Source organism: Coenobita brevimanus, chromosome 75, assembly GCF_032717465.1.
Source record: "Coenobita brevimanus isolate Jiangsu-jjx chromosome 75, ASM3271746v2, whole genome shotgun sequence".
NCBI classification, from domain to species: domain Eukaryota; kingdom Metazoa; phylum Arthropoda; class Malacostraca; order Decapoda; family Coenobitidae; genus Coenobita; species Coenobita brevimanus.
The window spans coordinates 15725430-15741181 of record NC_137028.1 but is presented as its reverse complement, the minus strand read 5'-3'; the positions used below and the strand labels follow the sequence as shown (position 1 = coordinate 15741181).

General features: G+C 39.4%; 1 protein-coding gene across 2 annotated transcripts in view; it reads left to right on the top strand.

Annotated features, from left to right (window-relative positions):
• Positions 1-3705, top strand: part of cpx (synaptic transmission protein complexin) — a 357220-nt gene extending 353515 nt beyond the window's left edge. For both annotated transcript variants that reach the window (XM_080278780.1, XM_080278779.1), the window contains one exon: positions 3338-3705. In XM_080278780.1, the coding sequence (XP_080134906.1) occupies positions 3338-3357 (20 nt within the window). In that variant the 3' untranslated portion in view covers positions 3358-3705. The remainder of the gene's footprint in view (positions 1-3337) is intronic.
• The last annotated feature ends 12047 nt before the right edge of the window (positions 3706-15752 follow it).

The window sequence follows — 15752 nt, the reverse complement described above, 5'->3', positions numbered from 1 at the left end:
TTCTCTCTTTCTTCCTCCTCTTCCCGTCATTACTGCCGTTCTTCTCTCCGTTCCTATGTCTCCTGATCTTCTTCCCTTCATTTCTCTTCTCCTCTTCTTTTCCAGTTCTCTCTTGTCAGTAGTACCTCCTCTTTTCTCCCTGCTACTCTTTGTTCTCCTCCTCCTCTCATTTCCTCTTCCTATTGCACATTCACGTGGCTCTGTCTACTCTTTCCTTCTTAAATTACCCTCTCTCTCTCTCTCTCTCTCTCTCTCTCTCTCCTACTACTACTACTACTACAACTACTACTACTACTACTATAATTCCTGCTTTATTCCAACCTCCCCAGACGATTTATCTTCCTTACTATGATTAGATATAGCCTCCTTTAACCCCTTCACTACGAGGGTGTTCTCCTAACCTGAACAAAAATCGTCCGGCAGCCGCAAGAACAAAGCATAACGTCCTCGGATTGAAGGGGTTAAGTTTTCTCTTCCTTGACATCTCTCTCTCTCTCTCTCTCTCTCTCTCATATCCAAGCTATAATCTTACAGGGGTAACATGTCTGTTCCTTGAACCTCTCTCTCTCTCTCTCTCTCTCTCTCTTTTTCTCCACTACTGCCAAAATCTTCCACACATCTCGACCAACCGCTGTTTCTCCTCGTTAGCTTTCCCTTCACGTTCCCTTGCCCTCCCCTTCACCACCTCTTTCTCTCCTCTTTTCCCTCCCTATTTTTCTCTCTTCCCTCCCCATTGCACAGCCCCCTCTCCCCGCTTCCCTCCCCGCCCCCCTGCGCAGCCCTGTACTGGTTGTGTCCGCTGTATAAAGTGTCCCTTCGCTGTGAATGTTTTTGGCGCGAACCCTGTCAACGCTGTTCTTCGCTTTCCGTGTTCGTTCACCACAACTCCTCACTGGCTTTATTTTTATTTTTATTATTTTTATTATTATTAACCCCTACAGGCCGAGGACGTGATCTGTATTTTGCTCTTGCTGACCCGGACGATTTTATTCAGTTACTTGGAGATCATTTTTTTTTTTTTAATGGGAGATCTTTTGTAATGGTGGGGTTTGGTGAAAGCTTTGCCTTGTACCCTGTTCATAATGTCTTCCCTACTGAATAAAATCGTCTGGAACCGGACGATTTTATACAGCTTATGGGGGCCTATGTAGTGAAGGGATCTGTAGAGGCTCCACCTAACCCCCTATGGTCCATCTAACCCCTACAGTCCACAGTCTCTCTTCTACTTAGTGAAATCGTCTGTATACGGATGATTTTACTAAGGTGTACGGGAGATCCAGTTCAATGCAGGGGTTAGTGAAAGCTGTATCTCCTCTTGCAGTCTAGTCCTCCCGCTGAATAAAATCGTCTGATAAAGGATGATTTTATTCAGTTTTACGACAGATTTTTAAGGAGATTGAAAGCCGTATCAATCCCTCACTCCCTCAGTTCAAAAAATCTCTCCTAAAGTGAACAAAATCGTCCAGATGCAGCCAGAACGAAATGAAAAATAAGTTACGTGTGCGGCATCTTCTAGGGGTTAAGATGTAGAAATAAAAATCCCTCCCACCCCCTCACACCTGACTATAACTTCATCTAACTGCGCTTCTATTCAGTTTGAAGGGCCGTGGTTTGGGCGGCACAAGACATCGTAACACCTTTTCCTCAGCGATTTCGTTTGCGCATTACACCTTGCTATTCTCTCTGATGCCATGTTATATAATTCTAGTATCGAGACACATCTGCCCTAATAACGCACAAGGGGATAAATGGGTGTAATATGCAGACTAGATCGCCAAGGAGAAGGCGTTAAGGAGCTCCTGTGCCTCCTATCTTACGGCTCCAAATACGAATCACATCCTAACACAGTTAGTCTGAGTTCCGTCCTCATTCTGTTTTCATCAGTGTTTCATATTAGATACTAAACGAAAATATGCTGTAAAAAAAAAAAAAAAACAAGCACTTATCCTCCACAGCCATAAAATATACGGATATGATAAGTATCTGCTGTACATACTAAACCAGGATCACGTTATACTTTAAATAACATTACCGTAACTATACCTATTTCTCTATTTAAGAACTTCCCTAACAGCTGTCGATTTCTCTAAACAGTTTTATCACACATGTATGCTACTTATTTTCCCCCTAGGACCGTATTCTCGTCATTTAAGTGGTCTCCTTAATATCCCTTCCTTGCAAGTTTATTTTTACATATGGCACGTTAATATTCTTTCGTGTGATATCAATTATGCCGATATTCAATACCACACAAGAGAATATTAGTGTTTAGTGTGCAAAATGGATCGTTAAGTAAGAGGTGTTAGGGAGCTTCCTACCTCCACGACAATACGGTACCTAGACTGTTCCAAGCACTCTTCGGTACTCGTCGACACGTTTGCCTTTTATTACTCAGTGTTTCCGTAGATTTGTCTGGGTGTTGATGCTTTGATAAATGTATGGTACCGTAGTACGACAATTATTCTTCCCAGTGGCTGAATACTTATTAATCTAGGCATTAAAATAATCTAAAGTGCAATTTAGCTTTGTGAATATAATTAAAATAGCTACCTTTCTCATATGTACCTGCCTGCTGGCAGTTTCCCAGACAATACAAACACAAATATATATGCAAACACATACACTTAAGAACAGTATTTCATGTTAAGGAATTATATTTACCTTTAGAGCTCAAAAAGTTCCTTACGGAACATAAAACTTTCTAGTATCATCAACCCAGACGAAATGCTGATATTATCTAATTCCTTAAGTAATCTGTAACAGTTTCTAATATATAATTTTCTTGCCAATATACAGCTAAACATCTTTAGACAATACAAGTGTGAATACACCATAGCATGCAACTCGACAAACACAGCTAGTATAGTCTTAAAGTCAACACACAAATAAAGGTCAGAAAAACAAACACAGTGCCTTCACACACCAGCACAAAATATTAATGATAATACAAAATTTCAGCCGACAGGATTTAACAACTTCAACCCGATGATTTCGTTTTCTTTATATCCAGATGATTTTACTCAGCTTAAGTATAGACTTTTCGAAGTGGTGAGGTTAGATATAACCTTCACTATGCATTTTACAGCTAGATACCCTAACATTCCAAACTTAAATACAACCGTCCACTGGCAGCCTTAATATTATAAAAATACACAAGAACTGTTAATCCCTTCATCATTATATAACATTCCAAACTTGAATACAGTCGTTTGCTGAATAAAAAAAAAAAAAAAGGTCATCGGATTGAAAGTGTGTGCCATCCCCTCCCCTGCTTTACCTTAGACTAAAATGACCCGCCTTAACCTCCACTGACCTGCCATTCCTCTCCCCCGAACAGGCAAGTGTGTCCTGCAGTAAAGGCTGTGACTGAGTAGCCGGCCTGCTGTGGGTCCCCTCCGCCGCTATGCAACATGAAAGGCCTAAAAACTCGCCTCCTGTCTAAAGGGGGCGTGTCAATCCACTGTCTCTCTCTAAACCCTGGCTGCGGTCCCTCCCGTCTCCTTCCCCGGGCTGACGACACAAGAGTTATCCACAAATTCGGCGAGCAACAACGAGACATGCAAGAGAATCACTGAGAGATGATAACACCACGAAGTGTGGAGAAACACCAGAGCAAGCATGCACGAAAAGATAAAGAAACACCCGGAGAAGTAAATGCAAAAACAAACATAAGCTCAACAGAGAGAGAGAAGATATGCAAACACACACACACACACACACACACACACACACACACACACACACACACACACACACACACAAAGTCGACGAGAAAAGTCTACGGGAAAACTTCAACACAGACCCATGAAGAAACAGATTATATACCGTAGATATTGAAGGGAAAGACATACACCCTTACTGTTATTAACAACAGCGAAGTTACGGTACGTCAGCCGTCAAGATATTTTGAGGTGAAATTTCAGCCACCACAGGTGTCCTAAGAAATCCTCAACAGCAACCTCAAGATCCTTTACCAATGCGTACATAAGAAGAACAGCGGCTCAAGAGAGAGATAGAAAACACGCGCCGCGTAAGCTTTAGGCAACTTTTATGATAATTTCCTGTTACAACCCAACAAGACAAACATCTACGCAAAAACTTACTAGTGTTGGTATAGACTTGTTCGTTTCTTTGATTTAGAATAGATATGAGAGTGGGATTAATGAAAAGCGAGAGGACAATACCTGGATCTGTTGGTATGGAGTATTTGTTAAGTCTCAGCGATGTTGTAGTGCCGTATACATAACATGGACCGTATTCTCTATGGCTTGGAATATTTCGGAACAAATCTACCTCGGCAATTTGTCTGCATGTTACACCCTTAGTATCCTCTTGTTTGTTACTGATGCAAACTATGCTGATATCAAAGGGATTTACAACATGAAAAGAGAATAATGAGTAACATACAAGATAAACTGTTGCGGAAGATGTGTTACGAGGTCTTCCATACCAAAGAGAATACGATTCAAAGTTGATATTCACGACAACCTCAGTTCTGCATATGTTTCAACCTGCCTTTCAAATGGACAGTCTGTTGATACGAGCCTTTACTTGATAGTGGTTTTGTATATAGCATCCCTTTTCTTACAGACGTGGTAAAGTGAAGCCGTTAAGACAATGTACCCTTTTTTCACCTAGAGAATGTAACTATATAGCGAGGCCAGAGGGTGGACGGTGCCGGGCGGCTGCTGACAAACCCTACAAGCAGTCTCATAGGAAAATTTTTAGCTAATTAATACACGACAATAGGTTCAAAGCCATTCCAATAAGACTGTGGCAAATCTGGGAATAATAATATACTTCAGGGTCAAAATGTGGCATAAAAGTCACTACCGCTGCGGCCAGGTTGCACTGCGTGGCGTCAGGCAGGGTGCAGTGCAGTAGCCCCCCCGGCCGCCCCCCGCCCCGAGCCTACCGCGTCGCGTCGTCCCTCGGGGGCCGGGACGGGACCGCCGCGCCAGTTTCTCAGTTCAAGTTGTTACCGAGGTGTAACCCAACTTAATCGTCGATCATCGAAATCTCCGTTCGTCTAGCTTGTTTATTACCAGTGTGTTAATGAAGTTGAGGTTACGTTGTACTTATATATGAAATTAAGGATATGTTAAGGTCAAGGGTCATTTGACTGCATGTAGAAGCAACTAGCCTGTGTCTGTTTGTCAATTAAATGGAATTGCACTTCTCGTCATTGGTCGAAGCAGGTCTGTCCAGCGTTTGTTACACCACCAGTCTTATTTGTATCATTATGAGGACATGGTACCATTCAGTTCCTCAGGCGCAATACACTTGACTACTAAAACACTGAATTAGAGCTAAATGTTGATATTTCAAGAGAAATCATGCCCTTAGCTTTAGTTTGCACTCTTATTCTGAGGAGCACTGAGGATTAGCAATGAATATCAAACTTATCCATTGAGAAAATTAGTGATATAGTAGAATTATACAGCTATAATTGTGTTACTGATTTCTTTTAGATAAAATCTCCTAAAATTTGCCTCTACAGTTCCGTTGTCAAATGTATTGTGCGGTGGGTCTGTTCGAAAGAAGTGTTCCCATTCAGTGTCGTTCATCACCCAGTCAGTGTCGTCGTGCTTTCCTCGGCCACCAGCCAGAAAGGACCCCATGACGTCATTGACCGCTTTTTGTAAGCAGACCCGCCCGGTGGATAATTCGTCTTGACACACTTTTGCAACAACAACAAAAATGTATCCGTGGGAAAAACCGAGTCAGTTGTCTCTTATTTCACAATATGTAAAGGAGATATGTTTGTGTATTTTCTGGTTTGGATAATGTATATGTTGTGTAAATATGACGTGTGACTTTGGCGGCTAACATGCTGATGTGCTTCTCGTCTGGTGTGAGAGACATGCTCTGAGATATAGGCTACAGTCCGAACACATCCTCACTCACACGAGGCTCTGTACACCAAGATTAGCAACAAACCCACATTGCTACAAACTATTCCCATCATATCACACCTAATACCCAAAATATACTGCCACTGTGTCAAATTCCTGACAATATTTCAGCTCTTGATGGTATGCAAGGGCGCACAGTACTAACATAAACCAAATGATTATACTAGTATACTCTACTCAAATGCTTGCAACACTTGCCACTCTTGCTCAGACATGCAACACCTGAATATTCAAAACGGTGCATTCTGTTGATTTCACAGAACAAAAATGTACGATATTGGAAAAAAAAAAAAAAAAAAAAAATCTCCAATCCCTCTAGTGACCATGAATAAGCAGTATTTGCTTTGGCAAATATGGTATATTAAAACTGCAGGAATATACCATACTACACTGCAGGTGCATATTAAACAGTACCCACACTACAAAAACAAAGGGCACACACGAGTAGCCTATTTAATGCCTACATGTGCAAATTCAATGTATAAAAATGCAATGTTAATGCATAACAAATTGAAAAGTTAATGTACAAACTGCAAAGATAATATAAATGTAAATTTGGGATCAAACACCAAACCACATATATTAAATAGGCTTCACCTAACAATAGGGATGAAAAGAGTACCTCATTTCTTTAAAAAGATGTTTAATTCGAGTGTCAAAATATGCAAACATAAAATTAAAACACCCCCACGCCAACTACTGTACGTATCATAAACAGTACCCACACGAAATGAATGAAGGACAAACACACGAGGCAAAAACGACTTACAAAGAGTGCAAACTTTTCCCGCCAGCACCTATGCACCAACTACAAAGTCCAAGAAGACGAAGACAGCGACGAAGAAGAAGCGCAAGGTGGTGACGTTGTGCCAAGTGTCTCTAACCACTGCGCACTGCCCAATTCCGGACGTAGGGGGTTACTAATCACTGTGTTCTATCTGTCTCCTTGTTCTTATGCCACTTATCCGGACTAGGGCAACGCGCAGTGGCCTCTGTACAAGTCTTACGTAATTGTGTGCTGTTTGTGTATATGTATATAGAGGACAGTTTCCCTCACATCCCTTAAGCACCCTTACTCCCCCTCTAATACCTATTGTTATTGATAAACTTTTGGTCAGGATTCGCTCGACATTCCATGGATGAACCTGACTTATTAATTATTTAATGATAAGGGGCGTGTTTGATATACATACATGTACTGAAAAATGATGACCACGCCATATTCCAGTTACTATTTTCCCTGAGACAAAAATTCCTATTAATCATGTATACAGAGGGAAATTTTGAGTCAGGGACTAGTGAAGTGATAAACCTCACTTGTGCACGATAATTTAAGCAGTATAAGTAGTCATTGGTGATAGATGGTACTTGGCCCACTTATGGGGATAATTACAGAACACGCACTCCAAGATGATACCCGTATATACTTGAGAATGCCTTGCACGTTCTTGAGAAAAAACTTGCACACCATGGGGATGCTTGGCGCACTCAAAAGACACTTGTGGAATTCTTCTTGACGAGTTGGCCCGTCGCTGCGCGCTAACTGGACCTGCGCAGCGAGGGGCCGACTCATGGCAAACTTGTACTTCCTCGAACCTGGCTCCTCTTCTCCCTGTGACAGCTGGGTGTCAGGTGGCTGCCGTAACTTCTTTCTAAGCACCAACTAAAATGGGACGGCCAGCTAGATCCCTGCATCACAAGGCGAGACTGAAAAATGTGAGCCAAGCACACTGATACACACATGCTAGGGTGATGTCAAGATGGACAAAAATCGCCAAAGCTAGAAATCTGGAGAGGAGGAAGAAAAGTTAAAACTGAAAAAAAGTGAAGAACAAGACCACTGAACCAAGACGCGATCAACGAAAGAGAAAGAAATGAATATTGAAAAACAGAGCAGCAAACAATCAATGAATCGGGAAGGAAACAAGGATGAGGTAAAATCAAACACTGAAACGGTAAGTCAAGAAGTTAACAAAGATAAAACAAAAAGTGAACACCAGGAAAAGAAACTGAAAGCCCACGGATGCGGTGAAAAAAGTCACTAAAAAAGAAGTCGGTAACAAGAGACGTCAAAGAAACAAGAAACTAATAAAACAAAGTTGACAGAACAAGAAGCCGATAAAACAAAGAAACTGACAGAGCAAGAAGTCAACGAAATAATTAGTTACCGTAACAAGAAAGGAACACCATCAAATAAGAATTTAACACCGGTCTAACTTCCACAGCCTCCCAAAACGATGTCTCTCCTCCTACTGTCTCCATGTGGAAAGTACTTAAATCCATTTATATCCTGGGGCTGTTTATGTACAAAGTTGTGTGTGGGGGTGAGTAAAGAGGGATGTACCATTTATGGTAGACGCCACAGCAACTTCCTGCTGCATGCAAAGATTAACCAACGTTCAAAATGGAAACAAACTTCCTCGTGTTGCCTGCAAAATTTAACCCACGTTCAAAACGGAAAAGCCACATCATTTGATGTTCTAGTCTCCTTCATCGTTTCGGGCATTGGATTTTCTGTTTGACTGAAGCTTACTCTTCAACACGATATCATGTAAGCCTGAACTTTAAACTTTCAGCCCATATTGCATCGGCTCAAAATAGCTTTTAAAAAACAATACAGTTCCCGCAATAATCTCCTCCTATCTAAGATTTCAAAATATCCGCGAGCTAATATTCAATCTCACGTGAAGTATATATATATATATATATATATATATATATATATATATATATATATATATATATATATATACCGTATATATCCCAGGCACTGTCTCTTACGCGTGTTATCGAGAAGATAAATTTATAGAGATTATTTGCTTCCCAGAGTCAAGAAACATACAACCCCCCCACCCACCCCTCGAAGATTCCTTTCACCTAGACCAGTTGTTCGGACCCTTGTTGTTATATCTACCGTTGTTGTTGATTTGATAGCCAGATAAAACTAGTGGAATTATGATTGTTAGTCATTGTAATCCGGTAGGAAAACTTATGAGCTAAGATTCTCTCTCTCTCTCTCTCTCTCTCTCTCATATCCAGGCTATATTCTTATAGGGGTAAAATGTCTGTTCCTTGAACCTCTCTCTCTCTCTCTCTCTCTCTCATTCTCTCCACCATCTACGTATTCTGTTTTCAGCTTTCTTCAAGACCCAACTCATTTCTATATGAGACTGTCGATTGCATATCTATTTCTACAAGTCACTTCATCTACGAACTAGATACTAGTCTATATAACAGTTTCTCTCCCTCTCTATCTCTATACTAGCTATCTATCTATCACTCTTACGGTGGGCTCTAGTCAGATAACTGCAGTAGCGACCAAACACCAGTAATGTGGAAACATCACTCTTCTTTAAAAACTCGGAATAAATCAATTAGAACTTTTTTACATCCTCTTGCAGGCTAAAAATGGCTACTTCTTCTACTCAGTCATCAAAATCGTCACCAAAACTATTACAAAGCACAGTTTTACATCGAAGAGTAAGGCTCCTCGTAGCTCGTGTGCGGTCTTTTTTGGAGCTCGCTGTATTGTATTCTTTTTGGTCTTTGGTAAGCCAATCAGAAGGTCCCAATTAAGACCAATTAGGGCTTTTCTGATTGGCTGTTAGTGTCAACTGAGTTTAGGAACGGTATATGTCCAGGGCGGATGTTATTACCTGATTTATAAACCTTTATGTATGTCTTGTGGACCGTATTGTCTTAGGATTGAAACAATGATATTAACTCTTTCACTGTCACTGACACAGCTGGGGTTTTATTCACGTTAATTCAAGACCACATTCAGTTTAGGAAAATTCAACCATTCACAAAGTTAAACAAGGAAGCTTTGATAACTTTTCAACATGTAGAATTTTCCTTGGCTTAAAAAACAGTCTTGAGGAAGCCTGGGTAAAATAACAACGTGTCCACAGAAGGCGAAAGGGTTAAGGGTAAGCTAAATACTAAATAAACCAGTAGATATTATTATTAACAATCCAGTGGCAGGACTCAAGTGTTTGCTAATACATCCAGAGAGATGTTACAACTCTGACATCTTAATATGGTGGTCAGACTCTATTGTCCAGCTGCTAAAATTACTGTTCACACCAGTGCTTCGTACTCTTAAGTGTGTCGAAACATTTTGGAATATTTCGGTTCAAACTGCTTAAAAGTCTGATGAAAAGATCTTTACAATATTTTAATAAATGAAAACGGGCGTGTTTTAACTTCGGTTCAATAACTAAAATGTCCAAATGAAAAAAATCTAAAATATCGCACCAATGAAAAGGGTATGCTTTATGTTCGGTTTATAAGGCTTATTAAAAAAAAAAAAATAAATTAATGCATAAAGGAAAAGGGCATGATATTCGAATTCGGTCCAAAAGACAAGGAAAAATAATGTGTTGAAATATATACTACATTATAAACAAAAAGGCGATTAAGTATATGTAATTACTGCAATTTAACATGCCTTCCCTGCGTAGGGTACATTCCTATCACCATTGAAAAACAGATAACGTTCTGTTACTATAATTAAAAACAAAAGTATTGGTGTACCAATCCAACGAACAAGTAATAATAAAAAACCATAAGCTAATATTGGAATAATCCATCTAAAAATCTGAGAATAATCGTCATCCTCTTCTCCGTAAAGGAAAAAGAAAATATACCAATTCTTCAGCGCCAATCAACGAACCGATATTAATATGAAGCCATGTTGAAGTTCGGGAATAATAATAATAATAACACTCGCTAAAAGATAAAAATTAATGAAATAAATAATTATAAACACACAAATAAATATCTTGTACTTAAACCCACGGATTCAATCCAATGAACCGATATTAAAGAAAACCCATGTCAAAGAAATTCTAAAATCTAAAGTTCTGGACGACCACGGCACCATCTTCTAACATTCTGTCTTAGCCGGCACTCGCCTCTCTGCTCATATCACCATAACTAGTCTTGAGGTCGCTGTCACGCTGCTAGTTGTGTGGCTGTGAGGGTGTGGTTGTGGTGTGAGTGTGATGTTATTTGTCGCCATGATGACTGTGTGTTGATGTGGTTTTCTGCTCATGCTGTGTGGGTGGTACTGGTAATGCTGTTAAGATTAAAATGTGCTGCTTTGATCATGGTATGTTGACTGGGTGTTGCCTTGCTACTTCGATCATGGTGTGATGTACTGTAATGTTGGCCTGATTACAGTGTGCAGGTGGTGTGGTCATGGTGTGTTATGGTGTGATTTGAATCATGATATTTTGATAGGTGTATGTGGTATAAATGAGTGTGGCGTGATGTGGACACTTCTCCTCCAGCCTACTTAATTCCCTAAAGCAACTCATTTGATCTAGCTCATAAAATCTTTCTTCACTAAATTATACGATAACTACATTTTAAACATACTTCATATCACACACGTACACATCCACAGTTCCAAAAGATCAATCAGGTATGGCTATGTACACACTCATCAGGCTACCCTAGGACAAACACACACCTAAGGCGACAAATAAATAACACTGTACAGTCCTACAGTTCACCATGGTACACGTACAGGTTCACAAGGTCATCCTAAAACACGTACATCCCCGGAAGATCACCCAAGCACACGTACACAAGGACGCGGACAGAAGGGCAGGATAAGGTGGAAGTGACAGACAGCGCTCCCTGAAGATCTGCCACGAATACACACTTCCACAAACACTTACAGGACACAACACTTCTCCGAGCGCGCGCGCACACACACACACACACGCGCGGGGGGGGGCAGGCTGGGGGGGATGGTGACGAGTAAGTTTATCAGAATTACTGTATCCCCAAATATGGAAATGTTGTTGAGTGAGGAAGATAAACATTTCCATACGTGAGCAAAATTACTTGATTTCACGACACGGTAATTAATCAAGCCGAGTATGTTTGTCTGCATGTTCAAATTTTTGTTTGTTTTTTTTGTTTACGAATGCGTGGCAGCGACCAACCGTAAACTATGCACCGCTACTCCTGGTAAACACGTAGGCTGACTTCCTTTCTTAGTCTGGTCCTGTATCTGTCAGTGTTGTGTCTCGTGAACATGAAGTAAATAATAATAATAAATAATATTAAATAATAATAATAATAATCATATACCGAAGCGCTACTATATAAATCATTATCTAAGGTTAGAAAGTTTATATAGAAATGGTGAATCGGGAAGCCCTTCATTATTATCATCATAATAATTTTTTGATTTATCACTTATGTACACAAGAAATGAAGTGAAGAAGAAGAAGCTTTCCTGTGAGTTTCCGTTTCCTTAGAAGTATACAAATATAACCTAGAAATTTTCACTAAGCTTTCCCCTTTCACTACCTACTATCCAATTTACCGAAGCTACTAAAAAAAAAAAAAGTATAGGTGATAGGAGAAGTAAGTTAGTATGAACAAAGTGTGATCTGTGAGTACACCATAAAGCAACTAAGGTAACTCGTTTTTCTTCAACCTTACTGGCTATTTTATTCTTCCTCAGACCAAAAATTTCTTGGAACACAATCAAACAAAATCTTTTCTCCCTTCCAAGTCCTGTCTCTCTTCCACACATTCATGGTTAATTCAAATACTGTGATTAAATAAGGCAAGAACACTCAAGTACAAGGGATATAACGCAACTCGAACATAATTCTGATATATAAAATATGAAATATGATGGATATGACAAACTTTTTCTTGCAGGCTATAGCTATAATTCTTAATAAATATCAATTCTAAACACTATTGTATGAGGAAAAAAAAAAAAAAAACACTGGAGATGGAAGACTAAAATTTGGGGGGGAACTAATGACAGAAAATAGGGCCAAAATATAGAATCCTAACTGAGGAATCAGATACTAACTCTTAATGCGAAAAGCAAAACAAAACTCTTTTACTTAAGTCATTAGAGTCTGAAGGAGAAAAAACAAGGAAATAAACAAGATTCTTAAAATTCACTGGAGATATATAATTTCAATAACCTAGGAAAATAACGTAACTCTTATTATGATTAAAAAAAAAAACACACACACACACACACACACTTCAATGTGATGATGCCATTTTTATTTTATTCTTGTTATCTTAAGAAATTTATTCATCTTAAAGAAGCGATTTCTCGAACTGGAGGGGTTAGATGAAGCAATCATTAGCCCTTTCAGTACGAGGTTATTTCATTTCTAAGCTGAATAAAAGCATCAAGAGTTAGCAGGAATAAGCATCAAAAACGGCATCTGAGCAGTGTTAAAAAAACAAAAGAGGAAAACATTCAATCAGCCAGATTAAAACATACCGTAACTATTAATATGACGGACTAAATAAAAAATCTTTAAAAACACTTGATGGGTAGCTAAGCTCTTCCAGTCTCTTCCTAGATCTGTCTCGATCCTGAAATAAATTGAGCTACGCATCTTTTTTTCCATCCTTTGGTAATAGAAAAAGTAAACTATCTCTTTTGTCTCCTTCCAGCCCAACTGTTAATAAAAAGGTGAATACTCTTTTGTAGCTTTCGATCCCTTTTAATCACCCCCAAAATAAAGTGTTCAAATTGTATACTGTTCAAAACCCTTTCTGCGACATGATTACGAAAATGTGGACACTTATAGATGTATAAGAAAAAAAATGTATTTATAGTAGGACTGACATTTTGGGTTGAGCAAGGAAACATGGTCTAAACTTGGCTTTCTGCTCCATTAAGTCACGTTGGGTCAGGATCAAGAGTCTATCTAACCTCCTCAAAGACGTTGAAGCTGAGTTAGGAGAAAGTCTGTCTAAACTGCTCAAAGGTGTCAAGTTGAGCAAGAACGAGGAGTCCAGTCTTTTCAATGACGTTCAGCTGAGCAAGAAAACAGCTATCTAATTTGCTTCAAGACTTCAAGTTGGGTATGAAGAAAGATTCTAAGTAGCTTGCTCAAAGATGTCAAGCTGAGTGGAAGAAAGTCTCACTAACTTGCCCAAAGACGTCTAAGAACTAGTTGAATGAGTCTGACTTTCTTAAAGACGTCAAGTTGGGCTACGAGAAAAAGTAACTTGCTCAGAGACGTCAAGGCTGAATTAGGAGAAAGAGTACCGTATCTAATCTGCTCACTGACGTTTAGCTGAGTTAGGAGGGTCGAATAGTAAGCCACTCAGCGACGTAATAACTGGTTTAAGATCAAGAACTGAAAAACCGAAGTCTGCCCAACGGCATGGTTAGGAAAGAGTCTGGCCTACTCTGTTCAATGGCATGTTAGTTGAAGCAGGATATTCTAACCTGATCAACAGCAAACTTTTTACCTGAGATGGGATAAAGAGCTAAAAAAAATAAATAAATAAAATACCCTATATAAAAGGAAGGAAGGAAGGGAGGGAGGATGGAAGGAAAGAAAGGATGTGGCCTCCTACTCACTAACGTCTAAGCTGAGCTAGGACAGACAGTCTATCTCCTTCTCAAAAGGCGATTAATCTGAGCTAGGAGAAGGATAGAGTCTAGCTCCCTGCTCAACGAACTCTTAACTGAGTTGGGAAAGAGAAAGCCTATCTAAACAACAAATCCTCCGGCTCAATCACAGGGAAATAAAAATGGAAAATACTGTGAGTGTGTTTCTGGCAAGAGTTTTTCTTTTCATCATTGTTATGGGTAGAGCAGCAGTCTTCTTTAGGTAGTTTTACCGGTGTCGAAAATACCTGTGATGTGAACAGTTAGTTGGTAAATCATCCCTTTGTTTATTTCTGCTCACAAAGCAAACCCGCCATTCCCTTTGCAGTCACGCTATTGTAATAAATAAGATACAGAGGAAATTACTGGCTTTTATTTACCTTTTCCTTTTACTTAGGTTTACTAACATTAATGGGTAATGATGAATTTCCCGACTGATTAATCTTATTTAAGGTTGTACTCTACGGCCCGTAATCTCGTCGGGTAAGGAGACTTCCCAGGAAATCTTCCTTAGCAATTTCCAGATATAGGTGGATAATATCGTTTTGAAAGTTATTCATGCAGAGTACGGGGATATAAGACGGATTTATGTAAAACACAAGAGGGCAGTATGGTGCATTAAACAAAATAAATCGCTTGGGAAAAGGTGTTAGGGAGCTTCCTCAACCGAGAATACGAGTCCAGGACACCGCTAGCGTTTAATTTCAGGTAACGACAGATAATCTTACCAACCTGAGAGTCAGTCACAAAAACCTTGTGTGTTAACCAATCAAACCTCGTGTGTTAAGCAATCAAACCTTGTGTGTTAACCAATCAAACCTTGTGTTAACCAATCAAATCTTGTGTGTTAACCAATCAAACCTTGTGTGTTAACCAAACCCTGTGTTAACCAATCAAATCGTGTGTTTTAACCAATCAAACCTTGTGTATTAACCAATCAAACCTTGTGTAAATCAATCAAACCTTGTGTTAACCAATCAAACCTTGTATGTTAACCAAACCTTGTGTTTTAACCAATCAAACTTTGTGTTAACCAGTCAAACCTAGTGTGTTAACTAATCAAACCTTGTGTGTTAACCAATCAAATCAGTGTTAACCAATCAAACCTTGTGAGTGTTACCTAATCAAACCTTGTGTGTTAAACAATCAAATCTTTGTTAACCAAACAAACCTTGTGTGTTAACCAATCAAACCTTGTGTGTTACCCAATCATGCCTTGAAAGTGTTAGCCACTCTTACACCTACTAATATCTGACAGACCTACAGTGACTGTCAACAAAATATTAACCTCTTCACTACGAAACATACACACAAAACTAAAATAACGAGGTGATGGCTTGTAAAAATTAGCATTCAGGACAGTCATTATACACTACTGAATAGATAACTGGAAATTAAAACACCTTATTTTTTTTTCAATACGAATCCTCACAGCT